Consider the following 23,130-nt stretch of genomic DNA (forward strand, 5'->3'; position numbering starts at 1 on the left):
TGTTTGTTTTTTCATATTGTGTTTTAGGCATTAAGTCTAAACTAAAGGTCTTAGTCTACAACTGACCTGTAGTAAAAAAACATTCATACTTTTTAACTCCCTGGTAATATATTGGGTTTTGTTATTCCATTTTCCCATTCTTCTGAAAATGTTCAATTATGGTTTGTAGTAAATTTTAGGAAAGAAAAGAAGGACAGTGACTCAGCAATTGAGAAAAATCCCTTGTTCTGTCTTTTTGTTTCAATCTGGTAATTACTTTAAAGACAGATCCACTCCTCCAGAAAAATTAAAATTAAAAAAAAAAATTAGAAGTCACAATCAAACTGCTTAGTTGGCAGATTTTTCCATTTTTAATTGAACTTATTTAATTTTTACCTGATTGGGCATCACTCTTAATTTTAGTTTCCTTTTTTACTTCTGGGAAAGTTCCCTCTGGTCCTGGTGTGTTTCCCTGTCACTCTGATGAATACTGAGACACAGAAATCCTTAATTTTAATTTAGTTTCCTTTTTTACTTCTGGGAAAGTTCATTTTTCCATTTTTAATTGAACTTATTTAATTTTTACCTGATTGGGCATCACTCTTAATTTTAGTTTCCTTTTTTACTTCTGGGAAAGTTCCCTCTGGTCCTGGTGTGTTTCCCTGTCACTCTGATGAATACTGAGACACAGAAATCTTTCCTTTCCCAGAAATAACTGCCTCATCTGTTGCTAATTTCCCTTCCTACCCGTTAAGAAACACATGGCTCCATTCTATGACCTCTTGCTGTGTACACATTCATGAAATCAATTATTTCCACCTTTTGCAAAATTTTCCGATTTTGATAACAACTTTTCAATACACATTTCCTGTCTATTCTTATCTAGATAACACAAAAGAAATGCAAAGTATTTTCACCAATCCTTTAAGCAAATCTGTTAAAATGGCTTGCTGAATTAAAAAATGGCTTTCCAATTGCTTTTCGTCCCTTTTAGCTGTACATTCATTTCCACTGCAACAAACTTATATGGTTTCTCTTGCTCAGTGGATTGGTTTTTTTCTTATTTTGCTTCCTTCCTTATGGATAAGTGCTTTCTTCCTGGCCTCCACAACAGCTATGTCCCTGCAGAGGCACACTTCACTTAATGGCCTTCTGTTGGACACTCTCATGATAAATGTCTCTCAAGCACACCCTGTGCTACAGTCTTAATTAAGACAGCAGAACAAAACATTTCTGCAAATCCTCTGCACCAGGAACACTAAACAAAGAGACACTGCATTTTTCCAACCTTCTACTTAAGGTTGGAAAATTCACTTAATTTATCTTCACTTAATTTATATTTCGATTCAACATTTTGATTTAATCAAAACAATGCAAACGACCTATTTTCTTAAAGAAACATTAGAATTCAAACTTTTATGTTAATAATTGTAATATTATATGGGCAGTTCCAGAAAACAAAGTTTTATTTAATTAATGAGGAAGGCATAGCAACTTCCATTAAAAAAGAGTCCATGGAAAGTCCATAATGATGAAGTCTGCATGAAGTTCTATAGCACTCAAAGATTGTATTTACTGCTACAAGGACCCAGGAATTGTGTTGCATAGGTTGAAGATCAAATGGCACTAATGTTTATTTAAATTTTAGTAGGCTTTTCACAGAAATCAACCTTTAAGTACTTTTTCCTTCCTGCATTTTCTGTGCTGACTTTGGCTTTTGGAAATTAACTTAATTAAACATCGTTGTGTTCCTCTTTTGCTTGATATGAAACTCATGCAATTCTGAATTCTCATTTCAAGTGTAATCAGACATTTACTTGGTGCTGAGGCTACAGCATTCAGGATCTTGCTCAAAGTAAAGACAGTTAAGTTAGATTAACTATATACAGCTAATCAAACCAACAAGTAAGTCCTTCGCGTGAAAACACAAAGCAAGGCCACACAAATTCTAAATTATTTTATTTTATTTGTCACAACAATTAGTTTCTGTTGCTGTTAACTAAAAATGTGCAATGTATTAAAATAAGTGTTAGTGAGTTATTAGGATCACCAGGTCAACTACACAGTATTTCAGGAGAATAAAGTTGCTACTCAGAAAATGAGTGTTCTTTTTCTTGCCACTCTCAGCAGCCTTGCTTGTTTTGCATATGGTTGCATATTTAATTAGCAATCCTTCTGTAAGTGTCTGCAATTAGCACAATGATGATTAATAAAATAACTCCTTTAAAGCTCCATTTAGGCAGCAGAACTGCACAATCAGGTATAATTAATTCATGATTAATAAATCACGGCTGATTAACTAATCTGTTGATTACAAACACATTACTGCAAAGTCTCCCACCTGAGCTCTGGTGATTTTTCTATCCTGAACAGAAATAGAGACTAAGTAGTAGTAAGCTCTAAAAAAATCCATTAGGCAGCAAAGATATTGGTTTGGTCAGGAAATTCAGATAGCAAATATATTTAAAATTTACTGGGCTTTGTTCATTATTAGTCCCCGTGAGAAAAAAAAAAATTGTACTGTCAATTTGTTAAATGGGAACGAGTGAACAATAATTGCTTCTTTAGTTCATTTATATTCTTAAGGAAGTTTTACTCTTAAAGTGTTTTGTTGTTTTTTTTTTTCCCCAAAGCATCTCAGATTATAGGCTGGGCTAGATTCACTCTTTGCATAAGCCTGTAGGAAGCAGCAAATGCAGCAAAACAAGATTGCAATATTGCTCCCCAAGAAGATCCACATCATTGGATCTTTTCTTCACTTTGGGAGAAGGAAAGGCCAAGGGAGCTGCTAAATATGTCATTGGAACATTGCTGTTAAGCTGCCTCCATAGCCACATCTTGCATCTGATGATGAGTCCATGTTTATAAACCACATTTCAGGTCAAAGATCTTCAACAAGATTGAATACAGACCAAGAACATGCATCTCCTTCTGGAGATTCCTTGTCTTCATCACCTAGGTCTTGAGCTTTGTCGTGCATTTAAATCATATTTTTGATATGTTCTTTGTAGCAGCAGGAGCTAGAAACTTTTATTTCACACACGGTTACTTGCCTCCAGCTACTCGGGCTTAAGTAACCTGTTAGTTATGAGTTATGATAAAATTCAAAGTAACTGGAAATAGGAGAACTTGGCACAACTGAATTCCTCATCATTTATAAAAGGCATCCAGCTGTGCCCATAGTATGAAAATGCCTCTGAGTTCAAAATATTTCATCCTGAAACATTGCAAAGAAAAAGAACTAAAGCAAAGCTTAGGACAAAAGCAAGTTGAAAGGGAAAAGAGAGTTTTAGCTACAGTAAATAAAACAGTTCAATATCCCTAATAACTCCAGAGAAAGACAAGAACATTAAAGGGAAAAGTGACAAAAGCTGAAGCAGAACACTTCATGAAGAAAATTACAGGAGAAACTTTTAATTCAGGAGCAGATGTCCAGTCTTTGGAAAGTAAGTGCTAGTGCTGTAACTAAGAAAGTTTTCTTTCAGATTTTAACCAGCTTTATGTGCATCACTATGTCAGTCTCTTAAATTCTTCTGCTACAGCTTTAATTAAAAATGTTGACTAAGCAGCAGTACTATAAGCCATCACAATACCATTCATCTTTGAAAAATACTGCTGATAAAATAGAACTATGAAGCACATTTTAAACCATTTATGTTTTTTTCATTTTTTTATGGAAGGAAATTAACGAATATATGAGCATCACTTCAATATATGGCAGAGAAAATATTACTTTTTTTTAAAGGACTGTAGTCTGATTTCATGCAGAATGACTGAATGCGGGAGAAGTTTGACTGTTTTATCAATCTCAGAAAATTTTACAATTCAATTGAGGAAGAAGGAGCGGCTTTTAACATAGAATTTGGAAATAAAGAAAAGAATCATTTAAAAGCAGAATAACAAGATAGCTGTCCTTGGACAGTTTCTGAGGTCAGTGTACATATGAAATGGCAAGATCAAAGTGAAGAAAACAATACCAAGGATCCTGAAGATTAGAGTGAGCATTGTCAAACAATTTTTTAGAAGGGAAAATAAGTAATCAGAGACTTCTGAGGACAGCAGTGATTCATTGCCTAGAGCAAGAATATAGATATAAGCAGCAGAATATGAATAATGGGAAGGTGTGGGAGATGAAATTGTTAGTGTCAATTTCTTCAGAAAGTCAGGTTTCCTTTTAATACAATAGCAATTTGCCCCGCAATGTCAACTCTTCCATCATTACGCAGTGAAATCTTCAACTCTCCTCCACGGCGGGAACACTGAAAAGCTAAATGGAAACAAGAATCCACAGTTAAAAAACTAGTATCTTTCACAAATTATTTAAAAATCCATGAAAACTCAGGGAAATGATGACTGCGTCCAGAAAGCAAGCAGTAGCAGGGAAAGCTCTGTACCAGGGACACCCTGAATGAAGATTAGCTGAGGGTGTATCTCAGACTAGAACTTGGCTATTGAGTCTGACAAAGACGCCAGTTAATACAAGTAGCGAAGGACAGTTCACTGCGATGTAGCCAACCAAGTTTCCTTTGAATATCTAAAAAAGTCTTGAATTCTCCCATTCATGGGATAGAGAGTTTCTGTAGGTAAGAAGGCAGAACACCTGACTATTATCTGCATGAGCATGAAGAACCTGTTTATCAGCACTGAACATCTGAAGTAGACACTAGGTTCAAAGAATGTGTGTAGCTAAAGGGTAAATAAAACTCAGTCAGTGGAAAAAGTCTACAAAGGAACATAGATGCTGCTTCAGCTGTCACAAAATTCTTACCTAGACAGGAACAGACACTGATCTATGTGATCCTGAATATATAATTTAATACAGCTGGATAAAGTTTAAGGAGAAATAACCTCCCACTTGTAAATAATTACAAAATTGAACATTTGTCTAAACTGTTCAGTCATATACAGGTGGGCTGATAACGCTGACTGGGTCTGTAGGCTTGTTTCAGCCCTCCCATTTCAATTGCAGCACTACTTGATCAGAAAATGTCAATTGCAGCACTACTTGATCAGAAAATGATCTGGTTCGGACAGTATTTACAAAGGTTTGAGTTTCACACAGTGGTGTTTTTGTAAAAGGCCATAAATGGATGATGAGGCATTAACATTCACAATCTCCTTATTCAATGGATTTCCAACAACTGCAAAAGTTGTTTAAAGCCAAAGGGCATGTTTTTCCTCATGACCCCCCAATTTGTAAATTGGGTAGAGATTGTATTCAGGTCACAACAAAGCGTAGGATCTCTAACAGATGGCATATATACTGTACACTCTAAAACCATTTCTCAGCCACAGCTGATAAGAAACCTCTTCCTTATAACAGGATATTAGATTCTCAGACAAAGCAAATGCTCCAAAAGAGTGGAAACAGGAGCTATAGAAAGATTGATTTTGATAATTTTGGCATGCTGAGTCTGTAGGCTTGTTTCAGTCCTCCCATTTCAATTGCAGGACTACCTGATCAGAAAATGATCTGGTTCGGACAGTATTTACAAAGGTTTGAGTTTCACACAGTGGTGTTTTTGTAAAAGCCTATAAATGGATGACAAGGCATTAACATACACAATCTCCTTATTCAACGGATTTCCAACAGCTGCAAAAGTTGCTTAAAGCCAAAGGGCATGTTTTTCCTCATGACCCCCCAATTTGTAAATTGGGTAGAGATTGTATTCAGGTCACAACAAAGCGTAGGATCTCTAACAGATAGCATATATACCATACACTTTAAAACCATTTCTCAGCCACAGCTGATAAGAGACCCCCCAATTTGTAAATTGGGTAGAGATTGTATTCAGGTCACAACAAAGCGTAGGATCTCTAACAGATAGCATATATACCATACACTTTAAAACCATTTCTCAGCCACAGCTGATAAGAAAACTCTTCCTTATAACAGGATATTAGATTCTCAGACAAAGCAAATGCTCCAAAAGAGTGGAAACAGGAGCTATAGAAAGATTGATTTTGATAATTTATGTTCTTTTCCATTTATAGAACTACAAGATATTGCTTTTAAGTCATCAGAACAGTATCTATGTCTGGAGTACTGCCTTCAATTGGAGTATTTTGGACACTTAAAGATCCAGAACATGCTACACTTGAGTGGCAATAGTATACACAATCTAATACACAGCTAAACTCTCCCACTCTCTCATGATAGCAAGCTTGCATAAAAGAGATCAATTATTTCAAACCTTCAGAGGTTGGTTGGGTGGTTTGGTTTTTTTTTTCTTTCTTTAAATGTGGAGCCAAGTGCTGAGTTCCATGGCAGGGTTACTGAGACTGTTTTGACACTGGTCCATTTTATTTTATTTTTAGGGAAACATTCAAAGTAGGAAAAAACCCCAAAAAGACAGAAAAGAAAATGTTACCCAAGTTTATATGAAAAAACCACTTGACCTTTTCTTTCTCTTGCACAGAAGCATTGCTATTTCATGCTATGTCTGAAAGCAGACAGACCTACATGGAACATTTGGCAGAAATTTTATACTTGTGTATAATTCTGATGTGGTCATTTTTTACATTGAGATTACCTGGGAACGATGGAAGCTGCAATTACAACTCTGCAAAACTCTTCACTTCATGAGAAACCAAATTAGCAAAAACTTAAATACAGGTAGATTAATTCTACCTGAATAAAGCAATTTCTTCACATAAAAAGAAAAAAAAAGGGCAAGGAGACTGAAAAGTTAGAAGATGGGACAGACTCTGTTTTGAAAGAAATCCTGGCAAAATTTTTAAAAGTATGATCTTACAGTTATTAAAGTAAGGCTTGGTTTTTGGTTGGTTGGTTGGTGTGGTCCCTCCCCTCAAAAAAAATCACCACCAAACACAAAACCTCAAATGCTATAAAACTTGTTCTGTACTGGGAAGGAATCAGAGAAGAGAAAAGAAGTAACAAGAATCAAAATTTCCCCACAAATACATAAAGTTGTCTGAAGTAGACAGGTTCAGAAAGATTCCTCTAGCTTCACCTGAGATTACCTTCTCTTCACAATAATTTGGAAAGGCCTCTATAATCTGTTTGGTTTTACTGAATTCCTTATGCACGCTTATAAAAGTTATCTTAGAAATGTGAAAACTGTGTGAAGGTCTGGATACAGAGACAGTTGCTAAATATTGCACTCATTAGCAATTATGAAAGTCTATACATCTGATATGAGAGATTACAATGTTTTAAATATTGCAAAGACTCTTCAAATAATAAAAAAAAAGGCAAGAACTGATACTGAACTCTGATTTAACATTCAGCTTAAATTCAATGATATGTACATAGTTTCAAGAAAGACCATAAAGTATTTCACCTTGTAAAAAGACTGGAAAATTCTCTTTGTAGTTCATGGGGGTGGTTATTGACAATTTGGTCTAATAAAAGTAGGAAGAGAACCCAAACACAGGAAATTATGACTCATACTTCAGTAGAGATGCAGCTGACCTCCTCCTGGAGGTCACAATACCCAGAGAGATCTGACAATGGATTTAATGTTCCTCATTTTTATATTATTTCATATCTGATCTATTTTGGAACTAACGGATCTTTCATTTTATGGAAGAAAATCTTCCTTTGTTCTTGTAATAATAGGTATCGGATATTACAGATGCTACTGCAAAGGTTTCTAAAAAGTCAAAATGTGCTCTTATTTATTAACCTTTGGTGGTATGCAATCTGCTTGATTGCCAGCCATCACTTCCAAATGATCTCATTAGAGACAGGATTTGCCCCAGTACTACCTGATACCCCTCATGAATGTAAGGAAAAGTTATTTCTCATAAGCACAAATCAAGGCATTAACATACACAATCTCCTTATTCAACGGATTTCCAACAGCTGCAAAAGTTGCTTAAAGCCAAAGGGCATGTTTTTCCTCATGACCCCCCAATTTGTAAATTGGGTAGAGATTGTATTCAGGTCACAACAAAGCGTAGGATCTCTAACAGATAGCATATATACCATACACTTTAAAACCATTTCTCAGCCACAGCTGATAAGAAAACTCTTCCTTATAACAGGATATTAGATTCTCAGACAAAGCAAATGCTCCAAAAGAGTGGAAACAGGAGCTATAGAAAGATTGATTTTGATAATTTATGTTCTTTTCCATTTATAGAACTACAAGATATTGCTTTTAAGTCATCAGAACAGTATCTATGTCTGGAGTACTGCCTTCAATTGGAGTATTTTGGACACTTAAAGATCCAGAACATGCTACACTTGAGTGGCAATAGTATACACAATCTAATACACAGCTAAACTCTCCCACTCTCTCATGATAGCAAGCTTGCATAAAAGAGATCAATTATTTCAAACCTTCAGAGGTTGGTTGGGTGGTTTGGTTTTTTTTTTCTTTCTTTAAATGTGGAGCCAAGTGCTGAGTTCCATGGCAGGGTTACTGAGACTGTTTTGACACTGGTCCATTTTATTTTATTTTTAGGGAAACATTCAAAGTAGGAAAAAACCCCAAAAAGACAGAAAAGAAAATGTTACCCAAGTTTATATGAAAAAACCCTATGTCTGAAAGTAGATAGAACTACATGGAACATTTGGCAGAAATTTTATACTTATGTATAATTCTGATGAGGTCAATTTTTACGTTGAGATTACCTGGGAATGATGGAAGCTGCAATTACAACTCTGCAAAACTCATGAGACTTCACTTCATGAGAAATCAAATTAGCAAAAACTTAAATACAGGTAGATTAATTCTACCTGAATAAAGCAATTTCTTCACATAAAAAGAAAAAAAAAAAAGGCAAGGAGACTGAAAAGTTAGAAAATGGGACAGACTCTGTATTGAAAGAAATCCTGGCAAAATTTTTAAAAGTATGATCTTACAGTTATTAAAGTAAGGCTTGGTTTTTGGTTGGTTGGTTGGTGTGGTCCCTCCCCTCAAAAAAAATCACCACCAAACACAAAACCTCAAATGCTATAAAACTTGTTCTGTACTGGGAAGGAATCAGAGAAGAGAAAAGAAGTAACAAGAATCAAAATTTCCCCACAAATACATAAAGTTGTCTGAAGTAGACAGGTTCAGAAAGATTCCTCTAGCTTCACCTGAGATTACCTTCTCTTCACAATAATTTGGAAAGGCCTCTATAATCTGTTTGGTTTTACTGAATTCCTTATGCACGCTTATAAAAGTTATCTTAGAAATGTGAAAACTGTGTGAAGGTCTGGATACAGAGACAGTTGCTAAATATTGCACTCATTAGCAATTATGAAAGTCTATACATCTGATATGAGAGATTACAATGTTTTAAATATTGCAAAGACTCTTCAAATAATAAAAAAAAAGGCAAGAACTGATACTGAACTCTGATTTAACATTCAGCTTAAATTCAATGATATGTACATAGTTTCAAGAAAGACCATAAAGTATTTCACCTTGTAAAAAGACTGGAAAATTCTCTTTGTAGTTCATGGGGGTGGTTATTGACAATTTGGTCTAATAAAAGTAGGAAGAGAACCCAAACACAGGAAATTATGACTCATACTTCAGTAGAGATGCAGCTGACCTCCTCCTGGAGGTCACAATACCCAGAGAGATCTGACAATGGATTTAATGTTCCTCATTTTTATATTATTTCATATCTGATCTATTTTGGAACTAACGGATCTTTCATTTTATGGAAGAAAATCTTCCTTTGTTCTTGTAATAATAGGTATCGGATATTACAGATGCTACTGCAAAGGTTTCTAAAAAGTCAAAATGTGCTCTTATTTATTAACCTTTGGTGGTATGCAATCTGCTTGATTGCCAGCCATCACTTCCAAATGATCTCATTAGAGACAGGATTTGCCCCAGTACTACCTGATACCCCTCATGAATGTAAGGAAAAGTTATTTCTCATAAGCACAAATAGAGACCACATGTTGATCAGATGTCAAATGAATTTGTTCTCTTTAAATCTATTTTGTATGATTTCTACCACAAAAGAAGTTTGATGAATACATATGCATGAAGTATGAAATAATATTTAAAACAAACAAACAAACAAAAAAAAAAATCTATCTTGTGGGCAAATAGGACTTTTTTTGTGCCAAACATATTAGAGAAGCTAATTATAGTATAAATTGTCTTTGATGCTTGAGATAAGTTTGTTTAAAAGAGGAAATGGCACAGTACACACAAAATACAAAATGAAAATGCAAAACAGGTAGAAAGCATCATCTAAAAATACAGACAGAATTCCTGTCTGTTTGATTACTTAAAGAAGCAGTGTCTATAGATGGCATGGAAGGGTTTTAAATTCCACATTAATATCCAGAAATGTCAAAATCTTCTGCAAAACAGTCCATAAGGATGCATTACCAGAGACAATTTCTCCTCTTCAGAAAATAATTTGGGATTTTTCCCCCCAACATTATGGAAACTATCACAGGTATGTCTGATGTAAATGCAAATACGAGATCTTCAGAATAGAACGTCAAATCTTTTGTTCAATTAATGATAGAGAAGGCGTCTGTCATTGTAGATTACCATACTGGTCTATGCAGCACAAAACTGATCCTTTGAAGAGCTTATCATTCTCAAGAAAATCCATTTTGAGATTAATTTGACCAAATATAGGAAGGCTTGTATTTATGATAGCTGTTTGTTTGGAAAGTGTTTACCTTTATGGACAAGGAACAGTATTAGATCAAGGATCCAATCTGTGTTCTAAACTAAATGTTACCAAAGATTTAGTCAGTGCAGGACTTAGTGCAGGAAAAAACTGTAATCCCCTGCCCCCTCTTAGAGAAACAGACGGGGACTAGGGTATTGTGTTTTGCTTCTGTTGTTCTTCCATTCTCTGGCAAAGCACTAGACACATGAGAAGCAAACAGACACCCAATGCCTCTTTATCTAGTGTTGTCATGTATTAACACTTTCTCTTGTTTTTTTCCACCAAGATCTTCAGCTTCTTGCTTAACGACAAATATGTGACTTAATAAGCATATCTCAGTGATTGAAAGATTACCAACAAATCTGTTCTTTGACTTCAGAGTTAATCTCAAATTCCCTTAAGCTTAATCATTTAAAGGTAAGACTGCAAATAAATTACAAACAAATAAAGTTTGCCAGTATCTTGTCCCCATTCTTATATATTTATTGTCAGTCTTTCTGTTTCTGTAATGTAAGTGACTATTGTTTCTTACACCCTTCCTTGCTACCATGTAAAAGATCATCATCCTGCGGAAAACCGATCTTCATACCTAAATATTCAGATGCAAGAGAAACCAGAAAAAAACCCTGTACCATAAAGCACATTCTGTAAGTAGAATCTGAACATTAAAAATACATCATCTCTTCTTATGTGGCTATAACAACACTAGTTATTCTGGGCCCTAAGCTTCCTAAAGAAGATACTGAAGGGATTAATCTGGAGTAATTCTGAAGAAAATTCCAAAATCAGGCAGAAACCTTATGACTTTTTTCAATCTCATCTTAATATACAAGAAGGGAAAGGAAAACACTGTTCAAATTCAACTGAAAATTACACATTGTGAGTGAAAATACCAATTACCTTTTTCCCCGATACCCAAAGTGCAAGCCATAAAGACCAAGAAGTAAAGTAAAATTCAATCACAAAAACAACACACAAAACCAACAGCTTCTGAAGTTCACCAAGCTTCAGTTATGATGAAAGGTCATGAGAAATAAATTCCAAAAACTGAGACTTCAAACTCCCTGCAGGCATGATGTGTCATATTGGTGGGTAGGAAAGAAAGCAATTTTTTAAAGATTACCTCACACACAAAATATTGCATAGTATTCCATTAATACTGAGGAAATGTATAGGGAGTTATTGCTACAGTTTGGATTGTAGTAATAATAATAATACAGTGAGTAACTTTTACATAAATGGGCAGCTTTGCAAGAAAACAATTTCTCTTACCGAGCATCTCTTTCTTCCCCAGCTGCTCTGACCAGTAGCTGCTTAAAACAGCATGGGCAGATCCTTAAAAGAAAATGGAAAACAGAGTACAGAATTAAATTATAATCACTACTTTCTCAAGCAAGCACATTCAAAATGTAAATGCCATAAACAAATCAAGTGCCACGTGTGTCTAGGGCAAAAATACCTAGGAGTTTGCAGAGCAGACAGAATACTTTAATATTTCTTTTATCTTTGACAAAACAGCATTAATTCCTCATCCTCTGGCTTCAGTAGAAGCGTTGCCTAGGTGAGGGCTTCATGATTAGCCACAACTGGTAGGAATAAAAAACAGTACCCATTAAAATATTTGAGCCAAAGTATTAATTGTTCACCAGAAGTGAAGTTTCCTAACAGAATCTAATAATAGAATCCCAAAATACTGAATTCAAAATATTATTCATCTAGACATGATGTTATTCAATGAAATATGAATGACCATCCATCAAAAAGCCCAACAGGCTTCTGGATATTTTTTTAAGAATAGGAACAGGTGGATAGAAGTCACTGTAAAACTAAGACATTTCCTCTCCTAACGGTTTTTACACTAAAACCTCAGGGTTTTTTCAATGTTGAATGCTGGTAAATATCAGGATGTAACTCAGAGAGATCTTTAAGGTCTCACCACAGCTTCTGAAAGCTAAAAGACCAATTAATTTCTCGTTTCCTGACTGGCAGATGGCTTAAAAACTTAGAATGATTTCTCAGATTCATAGCTAGAGATGCTGCTTCAGTCTACATTAGCAGCTAGGGGCAAAGACACTCTGCTGGAAACCCTACAGTGAAGTAACTATAATTATCAGGGCTCAAGGACAGCAGGACATGTAGCATTATTAACAAATTGTTACAAAAGAAATATAATACAAAGCCGTAACACTGTTGAAAGTACACTTCAGCAATACAATAAAAAGATTTATTTTTACAAAAGAAAGAACACAAAGATGGAAGACAAGCAACAGTGAGCTATAACAAGCCTAGAAAAGTCTCAGATATTCAGGAAACTTCTAGCTTTTCCTACATGTCTACTAGTCTTCCCAGAAACGTTAAGGAATGAGCTCTGGGATTAGATATGTTATTCAGACTCTCTCCAGCTTTATCAGGAAAGCATGACTGAAAGCTTAAAAAAATAACTAAAATACATGGCTTATATTTCTTTGTAAACCTTTCTTTCAACGAAGAAAGTTTTCTCTTTATTTAGCAAAACATTTAATGAGCATTTTTGACCAAATTCTCAGCTGACTAATAATTAACCTGTAATTAACTGGTACCTAAGCAAGTAACATGATTCTGCAGCAATCGTCACACCTACTGAGAGCAACATCAAGGGAACAGGCAGAGAACTGGCCTTCCTGCCCCTAAATGTTACAACTCTTTGAGTTCACATTATTCATAGGCCTGAGAATATCCACAGTGTCACGAATGTACAGCAGATCTCAGCTGAAGCAGAAAAAAAATATACAGAACACGAACAGAAGTGGATATGAACTTCTACTCCAATACTCATTCAATACCAAACCAGTCTCTCACTTTTCTTTAATTGGAATACTTCAGGGAAAAGATCTAAAGATGGCACAGCAATATGTGGCCTGGTGACAGCAAGAAGAGGATTTTTTCTGAATAAGTTGGCATCAGCCATGAAAGTTTTCAGTTTAATGAGCACACTCTTGCTGTAGATATAAAACTATAATTTATAAGAAAGACTCCAAAGTACAAAACCAGATTAATGAAGTTTAATAAGAAGCTTTTAATTGAACTGAAACAAGAGTAAGAGTCACTTATCACGCACGTACCTGTAACAGGGTCTTCCAGAACTCCATACCAAGGTGCAAAATATCTGGAGTAAAAATCATGGCCTTTCTCTTTTCCACTGGAATTTCCCTTAAGAGTGAGTATGAGTCCTTTCACTTTTCCTGTCTTTTCAGCTGACAAAAAGCGTTGTGCGCTCACTTGCAGTCCTTCCAACACAGACCTTGAATATAATGATAGATCTTTAATGGTCCATATTCTTCATTTTTACATTAATTTAAGTATTGAAAAGAAACAGAAAACTACAAAATCATCTTCTCTACAATCCCCAAAACAGCCACGGTGAAATGTTAAGAGTGGACAAGATTCCTAGCATTGTCCTCCCAACGGCATTTGACCAAAGACTACTCTATGAATTCTGTACACTCTGAGTGAGCAGAGAAAAAAGTTCAAGTCATGCATTTCCTATTTATTTCTGAAAACAGAGCATCCTGGAATATGAGCTACAAAAATGCACACTTCTGTTTCAACATTCTAATCACTGAAAGAAATACTTCATCACTACAGAATGCAAAGAGTAAGCACTCCATCTCCTTTCAGAGCAAGCGAACAACTAACACCATTTAGACCTTCATGGAATTCATGACTCTACAACAGTCTGAACCCTGTGAAGGTGCAGATTTCTCCCTACAAAATAAAGTCTGAAAGAGTAAAAATAATAAGTACTCAACTGAGAATATTTCTATCTCCTCACTAGCCCAATCTTTAAACATTAGACCAAACTTCAAGAAAAGTAATTGGGCCTGATTCAAGAATTCATGTTCCAGCAATATATATCCAAATCATACTTGACTTAGCAATGAAATTCAGCTCTCTGAGAATAACAAATGCTTTGAAATAATTTGAATTGGAATTTCCTTTATAAAGCTACTTATGAGCTGTTAAGTATGTGTAAGAAGATTACAGTCAAATGGAACAGGAATCCATGGCATCCTGTCAATGTGCCCTGTCTCACTAAGTGGAACTCTATAGTTGCGCGACTATTACTTCTTCATTTGAGAAGCAAGACTCCTAATTTCCTGTTAGGTTACTAGATGTTTTTTGTTGTTTTTTTTTACTCAGATGGACAGGGAAAATATAACATCATTAAAACTGTTTCCTACACCACCTTTTCTTGGAGACAGATTTCAGACTGATCTTATGTAGCTTTGCAGGTTCAATAAGCTCACATGAGAAGATAAAACAACTATTTAGCACAGGAGTTTCAATGAAAGTTTTTGAACTCCACCTGTTTTAAAGCCAGATAAAAGAGCCTAGTGAGTAAGGAATAGAGGCTAAACAAGGAGACTCAATTTCTGCACACTTGATTTAAAAAAAAAAAAGTCTAAGACACCTGTCATAAGCATCACTGAGGCGGACTAAGAGTTTCTTTGTGTCAGGAGAGTAACGCAGGTCTTGAACAATCATGTCACCAACGGCTGCCTGGTGGAAAAGACAAAGGAATACATCATCATTTGAATATGAAGTATTATTTCCTTAACATTTTCATGGAACAAAATCCCTGCTAGAACAGGGCTTATACAAAGTCTTTCACGCAGCCCTCAAATACACGAAAAGTAAATGCACTAAGTGCTTAAGTGCGTGAAGGGACATGAGTAGGTGCTAAGAGCTCTGCCTATGTCAACTTGGAAAGAAATTCAGGGACCTAGAAGAGGGCAAGGACACCAGATTGCCCTCACATGCATACAATAGGCTGGAAATGGACTGAAATAAACACTGACACTCCAGTCAATGGTAGTGGGAGACAAAAGTTCAACTCCAGCATTTTGGAGTATTCCATTTCCTTAGCTGCATGACTCAGACCTTTAAAGTTTAGTGTTTCAAGTTCATGAGTAGATCAAGCAAAGCCACATTGCCACTTTACAGCCATTTCAATATATAAAAATTAGTAGAGCTTATATATAAGTATATATATACACACTTATATATATATAGCTTATATATAAGTATAAACATGCTTCTATGACCACATATAGATTCTTTTTTACCTTTATTAACTCTTCTACTTCCTGAAGTACCTGAAGAAAAAAACAACAAAACCACACTGTAAAAAATAGGACATATATATATGTATCTATCCAACTATAGATAGACAGATATACTTATATACATACACAAACATAAAAGTGTACTTTCCTTGAAAGATTTTAATGAATAAAATTTTGACTGACCTGTGGGTAGGTTACGTAAAGTGGTAAGTCAAGGACAATATAATCTTCCACTTGTCTGGCTTTTAATTCCCCACTCAATGTCACAAATGTGAGAACTGAATTTGTGTTTTCTAGAGAAAGAACATTAACAAACACAAGAATGTGAATCTAAATTACTATAGCTCTTAGAGTAGTTCAGTATATTCAGACAAAATTCCCAACTAACTCAACAAATAGTCTGCTGAGGCTAATAAACACAGCAATCACCAGCGAAACTTTCCTGCACGTTCTTGGAATGAATGGGAATTTCCTTTTAACAGAAAGGGCAATACTCCCCTATTCATCAAATTCTACTGTGCCTCTCCCAGATGACATTTGCATATCTAGCACTTTTCTTAAACAAGAGTAATAGTAGGGCATTGGAATCCAAGTGTAGGCATCAGACTACAACCTTATAATTACAGAGCAGTTGTAAAAGACAATTCCTAAGGTGTTCTAAGTGTTCTCTAAATGTTCTCAATATTTGATTGCCTTTGTTGTAGAAAATAGAGACCTTTTAGAAGGAAATTTTCTAAAAAGTTATAGTAATAAATAGCTTGCAAACATACTTTGTATATGAAACAACACAGCAGATGCTGCAAGTGTAGCATGACCACAGAGAGGAACTTCATTGGCTGGGGTGAACCATCTGAGTCCAAAGCAGGAACCTTAAAAATAAAGTTTATTAACGTTATTAAGTGGAAGAAATCTATTTCTTCAATTTATCTCAAAACTTTATGCAGAGCGATGACATTTCAGTTAATCAAAATGCATGTTATAATCAGTGTCAGTCTTAAACACACTTTTAGAAACCTATTTTGTACTGTTTTTTGGAATAGCTATTACTTTTGAGTCAGAAGAGTCTACCACCAAGGGAAGAAAGCTACTTCGTTAAAAGAGCAGAGGACCTGCAGAATAGAAATGCCTGCTGGCCTGAGAACTAGGTCTGGGAACCAGAAACAACCTTGAGAAAGGCAGCTGGCAACTTTGAAGCACTGCTGCAGAGCTAGAAACCAGAGACAGGACAAGATAGCATCAGTGAGAACAAAACCAACAAACTGTAACAGCATTATCAGTAAAAAAAAAAGTCTGGAAAAAGGGGAAAACATCCTGAGAAAGTAAAACTGGCAACTGCCACTGGCAGTTCTAACTGAAACAGTCTGGAAAAATAAAAATTCATCTGAGAGAATAGCAAACATCATCATCTATGAGCTGTTCCAGGTGAAAATACAGAAATTAACAGCATCTACTGGCTTCTTGAAGTGGTGCTGTCCTACATGCTCTTGTGTCTCTATGACATGAAAATTATTTAATTTTTATTCAAAATGGAGCTTCTCTCTCCAAGAGCTACATATATTACTCCCTTTCCTAAACAGGTCTACACAAACCTTCTCAACCTGCACACACAGGATCGTGGACACTTGCCAGGAACACATGGCTGACTCCAAACTCCATGACACAGATCATCTTTGAAGTGAGACACTGTTATTTTACTGGTCCCCCTCTGGGCCCACTTCTGGGCTCAGTTTGGTTTTTGCTCCCACTTCTGGGATGGCTGGGTCCTCCTTCTGAGATCTGTTTGTCCTCCCCCCTGGAATCTATTTAATGTGCTTCATACCATATATATACCTATAAGTAATCTATCATAAGTATATCTGCTGTTATATTATCAATAACTTTGATTATTGACTAGTGATATGTTTGTAGTAACCTGTAATATCATATATATACTTCTTGCTGCTGTTACTGATTCCTGCTATACTATTGATCACAGATAATATTTGTAATAGCTTGAGAAATATGTATATATTCACTTCATTAATCATAGGTATACTTGCTAGTGGGGATTTTTGTGATATTTGTGGTAATCTGCCATAAAGTATAAGATAATTTTAGAAGATAAAGCCTCCCTGTCCTCGTGTATTATAGAATCCTACAAAGTCACAGTCAGGATCTCCATACACCCACAGGCTGGGTTACCCTTTAGGGGTTAAAGACAGTTTTGCTGGTATAATGGAATCTGTATCAGAGCTAGGTCAGTTAATAATCATTTTGCTCAAACTACCAGTCAAGTCTGGTAAAAGCCTTTAATGTACACTACCCCTTCATTTCACTAGAAATCATATTTCTACTTGTTGTTTAAAAGAATTGAAACCCAAGTGCACTATATGTGGTTTCCTGTAGCTTTTGCAGAGTTCTTGCACCACAGTATTTAAGATAACATTTATGAAAATATCTATATTTTAATTACCATACAAACATAACTAGAAGGTGCAAAAGAAAGAAACAAATTTTAAAAAAACCCTCCAGTCTTGTCATTATCCCTGCAAAAAAATAGTGCACTAAAGTCAGAGTCCCCAGTCTAATGAAAACAAATAGAATTCCAATAAAATGTAGCGGATGAAACTAATGGACAGAGAAGTGCTCCTAGACAGGGCAGACACAGAACCCAGCTGGGAGCCTGCCCTGTGGCGTTAATGCACTCCCCCAAGTGGAAATTGTGGCTGAAAGCAGGAGGAAAAGGAGTCAGCCATGACTGACCAGAGCCAGACAAGCCCTGTGACCCAGAAGACCTGCATGGATGCTTGAGACATGCAGCTGGACTCAGACTGAGAAGACATTTTGTATTCTTGTAAATCAATATATCACTAAAATAATGTAATTTTTAAAAATTAAAAGAAATGCACTGATCACAAACTCAAACTCCTGCAGAAACATACTCTTTGTCCAGGAGCCCTTAGCACACCAATTAATGCTCGTCTCATAAATGACATTCTGGTGTTCCTGGTATCCTCTTGCTCCCAGCACCCCTTAATACACACATTCTCAGGTGTAGCTCAGTGACTAAATTCCTTTAAAAAAAACCTGTGCACCTCTTCTGCAGCTGTGTGGATCTGATGTCACAAACTCTACTCTAATTAATATCAAAAGCACTTTAATGAGAAAAAAGCTAGAGTTTTATATACTGTTGGATCTGAATGACTTGAAAATAAATAAATGTGTTAACCATAGTGGCAAGGTCAACGTGAAAAATGAAAAGTATTATCACTTCTTGATTCAAGCAATTAGTGTAACCCTAAAACAAATTCCAATTTATTAACAATAGGAGTAAGTGATTATAGTTATTGCTTTAAGAAAATCCTCTTAATTAGACTGTGCAAAATCCCACTCCCTAAGCAAACAAATGATAAAGAACAGTTTCTTTGCATACTGTTCTAGGGCCTCTTTCAGACAGCCAATAACCCCAAAGCTGTTTATCTCTCTCTTCCACCATGTTGTACCAAAGCCAGGGCAAAGCCAACAGGACACCTTCACCTGGACTCTAACTCCAGGCTACTGGGGTTCCAGCCCCACAGCTCATGCCACCACACAACTGCAAAGTGAGCAGATTTCAGCTGGAAACTAATCCACAACATGATTTTGACCAGACTCTGTATTTGCCTGGTATTTTCTATTTTGCCTAGTGTCTCTCCATTTCCTTACCGAAGAACAGCAGTGAAGTCCCTTCATTCAAACCAATCAAATAAGCAGCCTAATGTCTTTATTTTGGGTAACTTCAGATTTCCCAGTTTCGTTGGAAACATACATTTTCCAGTTTTTGTTCCACAGATACTTTATGAGATTTCGTGACAAACTCAAATAATAGCTTACAGTTATCCCAGTGATGATTTCCTGAACAGCCAAACCAGATTCTACCCACTTTGCAGTCTTGTGCATATAGAATAAGATCCTCTATTCCGTCCTCTATTCTTCTGCTTGTATAAGAAATTATCCCAGGAGATTAGTAGTAATGGAAGTATTAATTGAAGGATCTTTGCACAGCATTTTTAGATTTTCTCATACAACTTGCTTATTTAATAAAAGGCACTAAAACAAATGGTATAATTTATTATTAATAAATGTTTGCACATTATAAAATGAATTTGATATGCAGCACAAATACTATAAAGAATCCATGCGCAAAAGGCTTATTATTATTATCTTAAGTAAGAAACATCACCACTCCAAGTTTTTGCTTTGGCTGTCTTAGCACCATTCCTTAAAAATGCACCCACAATGTCTACCTATTCCCTTGTAAGAGATTTTGGTGGGTAAACAAAAATGCTCACTTTTGGTAAAGTCATCTTTCGGGTGCAGTTTTTTGATGAAAGCAGTTTCTGAAAGGTTCATTTCTGTTGCGATTTTTTGGTGCAAATCTTCATCCAAATCCTAATGATGAAACAACAAACCCAATTAAAAGCAGGCCAAAAACCACAGAATCAAACTTTCTGTCAAATAAATACAGTAATTTCATTTTCGAGTATAATATAACACAGATTCTTTTTTAGTTCAAAATACTGTGTAAGAGTAAAAAAAAACTTTAAGCATAAAACAGAATAACTACTTCAATCATTGTGATACTCGGGCATTTCTAATATTTGTTCTACTAGTTTAGAAATTCTTGGAATACATGGAAAATAAAATCACCAAAAAACCTAAACTCTGTCTTTCCATGAATACAACCTTTTTTTTTTGAAGTCATAATTATAAGTCACCCTGAGAAGCCATTATTAACGTGATCTTTAGATCACCAACTACAACTCTCTAGTTGTAATTCTGAAAAATCCATGCCAGCCAGAGGTATGTAGTAATGGTGAGGGCTAGGGCTACATTCTGCTCTAACTGCCTGCAGATTTAAACCAGTGAACATTGACCCCAGGATACACGAGTTGTAGCCATTGTATAAAATTCTACTTCACCCTTGTTCCATTGCTCTCTCCCCACAATTATGCTGACTGCCCAGGTTTGAGAACCTGGTCTTTAAAATATCAAAATGCAAACAAAGCAAAGTACTGAGGGGACCTGGTCAGAGTCAACCTCTGATAGATAAAAAATTCACCCTCCTAGCTTTACTTATTTCCCCGAGTGGACCTGGTCAGATTCAACCTCTGATAGATAAAAATTCACCCTCCTAGCTTTACTTATTTCCCTTAATGACTATAATCCTTTTCAGCCAATGATCCCATACTACAGATACGAAACAATTACTGATACGTATTATAGACCTGTGCTTGCAGAGTGAATTCTTTACAATGAAACAACATTCTAATGTTTTACAGTGACAAGTGCCTCTCCTTTATTCCAGGGAAATAGTTCTGTCAATTACTCTAAAGAAACTAAACCAGAATAAAGACCAACCAAAATGTTATTAAAAATAATAGAACTTTATTGAAATACTGCCATCCTGTGGCACTTCTGAAATACTCAAAGGGCTTGTTTTGCCATTCTTGCACTACTACTCTCAATGGTTTTTGTGGAGCACCTGCTGAGACTGAAGGGAACAGAGAACAGAAATACTGCTGCTAGCTGCACCATACTTTCCTGGACCTTAAAATAAAATTATGTATTAGAATCTGCTTTAACTGAATCTCAGCTTTAACTTTGACACTAAAGCCTCCAGCCTCAGGTACTGCAGAAAAAAAAAACCACTTTAAAATCTCAACACTCCAAAGGCAACATGCAAATGAGTTGCCCTCACAATACACTAATGCAATAAAGTAAAATTAATGTAAAAATGCAATTAGAAGTTCTAAAGTAAGTTCATTCTGAGAGGTAGCATTTAGATTTTAGGGGGTGAAAAATACGTCTCAAGGGAGATGTTCTCAATCATAACTTCAGCTGATCTGGCAAGCAGGCTATATTGTATGAGACCTGGATAGGCTTAGGAATATTTAGAAAGTATTCATATTGTCAGTACAAGCTATTGCCACTGACTGCTCTACATATATTTTCATACTTACAATTTTCATCAAGTGTTATTATACAAATAATGTAAGACCTATAAATTTCTAATCCACGTTAATAATTAGTTTTTGGTAGAAATGGTCTAAAGGGTACCAATTAGTACTAACTGTTCATAAGAGCTTGATGAGGAGGGCGACTACTGTCAATTGCACTAAAAGTACCACACAACTTTGAAGCAGCAAAAAATGGCTGTTTAAGCTCACAGACTAGCAGTGAAAGACTCAGATCCAAGTCTATGCTCCTTTTCCCTTCCATAGAAAGAGAAAAAATAGAAATGTGGGGGAAACACGAAAACCCCATATCAAAACCAAATCCACACTTCAGCACTTCATTCAAAAACTACCGAGCAGTGATTCTATGGTATTGCATTTCCTTTCAGAGTTCACTCCAAATCCATTGGCTTAAAAAATTAAACCATTTCTTCTTAACTCAAAATAAAACCAGTAATTCCTAAAAAAAAAAAATAAAACACCAAAAAAAAGCCAAACCCACACCCAAAACCAAAGAAAAAAACCTCCACAAAAATAAAGAGTGTCTTGTAGGAAATAATCCTGATGGAAAACGAGTACGCCTGTGCTAATTTCTCTGTATTCTGGAGCAACTACAAGCAACGCTTGCAAGCAGAACCCCTGAGTAAAGGAAGCAAAGTCTAATGCAGTCCTGGGTGCTCAGGTTAAGTACAGTAAATGCCATTGCAGTCCCTCATAAAACGGTTAATTTTTTTTAACTTACATTTTCAAGCAGACAAACTGCCGCAGGATTTCCAGAAAATGGCCGGTTTGTAAAGGCATCAACCGTAAAAATGGGAATTTGCATTGTCGTTTTGCGCCTATTTAAGTCGTGAACTGTTTTCTGCAAGGAACTTTCTAACCTGCCTTATCCCCAGATGACAGCAGCACCCCGGGTTAATATTTCCCTACCGGCAGGAGGAGCCGGCGGCCCCCCCAGCCCGTCACTTCCGAGGACGGACAAGGACTCAAGGCCCCTTCCACACCCCCGGCGCTCCGCTTGTTTTAAATTAACACGGGTTTTAACCTCCCTCTTGCATCGCTTGAGGCCGGTTCTAAAACGCCCTAGAGGCCCTTCCACCACAGCGCCCAGCCCAGCCTCTCCCAGGGCAGGAGCTGCGTGAGGCCGTCCCCCCATCCCCGGCCGGCCATGGGTTTACCACAGCGGCCGAGCCGCGGAGAGACGGGCGGCCATTGCGTGCCCCCAGAGCGGACAACCTCTCCCATCCTCCCTCCCTCCTTCCCTCCTTCCCAAGCCGCGGCAGATTTTCAGCGACACACGCTGAGGGGACGACCGGGCTGCCTGAGGCGTTAACGGCCGTTAACGGCCGAGCTCCGAGTCCCCTTGGCGCCAAGAGCAGGGAAGCCCAGCGCGCACGCGCCCCCCTCCCCCCCCCCGCGCCGGAGCCCTGACAGGAATTGGCGGGAACTCGGCGCCCGCCGCGCCG

At 36.5% G+C, this 23,130-nt stretch overlaps 1 protein-coding gene across 1 annotated transcript; it reads right to left on the reverse strand.

Moving 5' to 3' along the window:
• Window positions 1–1,925: 1,925 nt before the first annotated feature.
• Window positions 1,926–22,809, reverse strand: PBLD (phenazine biosynthesis-like protein domain containing). The gene is made up of 9 exons (XM_014940328.1): window positions 22,407–22,809; window positions 20,000–20,099; window positions 16,460–16,558; window positions 15,873–15,982; window positions 15,690–15,719; window positions 15,035–15,123; window positions 13,686–13,864; window positions 11,857–11,919; window positions 1,926–4,246 (listed from the first exon to the last, which is right to left on the reverse strand). Exons 1-9 carry the CDS (start codon window positions 22,488–22,490, stop codon window positions 4,134–4,136), a joined length of 867 nt encoding a protein of 288 aa, XP_014795814.1. The 5' UTR covers window positions 22,491–22,809; the 3' UTR covers window positions 1,926–4,133.
• Between the last annotated feature and the right edge of the window lie 321 nt (window positions 22,810–23,130).

Source organism: Calidris pugnax, unplaced genomic scaffold (genome assembly GCF_001431845.1).
Source record: "Calidris pugnax isolate Ruff unplaced genomic scaffold, ASM143184v1 scaffold39, whole genome shotgun sequence".
Classification (NCBI taxonomy): domain Eukaryota; kingdom Metazoa; phylum Chordata; class Aves; order Charadriiformes; family Scolopacidae; genus Calidris; species Calidris pugnax.

Coding starts and splice junctions, on each gene's coding strand:
- PBLD (XM_014940328.1), bottom strand. CDS start 22,490: ATGCAAATTCCCATTTTTACGGTTGATGCCTTTACAAACCGGCCATTT. Junction 15,720..15,872: donor TTTACGTAACCTACCCACAG/GTCAGTCAAAAT, acceptor TTTTTTCTTCAG/GTACTTCAGGAAGTAGAAGA. Junction 13,865..15,034: donor CTCAGTGATGCTTATGACAG/GTGTCTTAGACT, acceptor ATTATATTCAAG/GTCTGTGTTGGAAGGACTGC.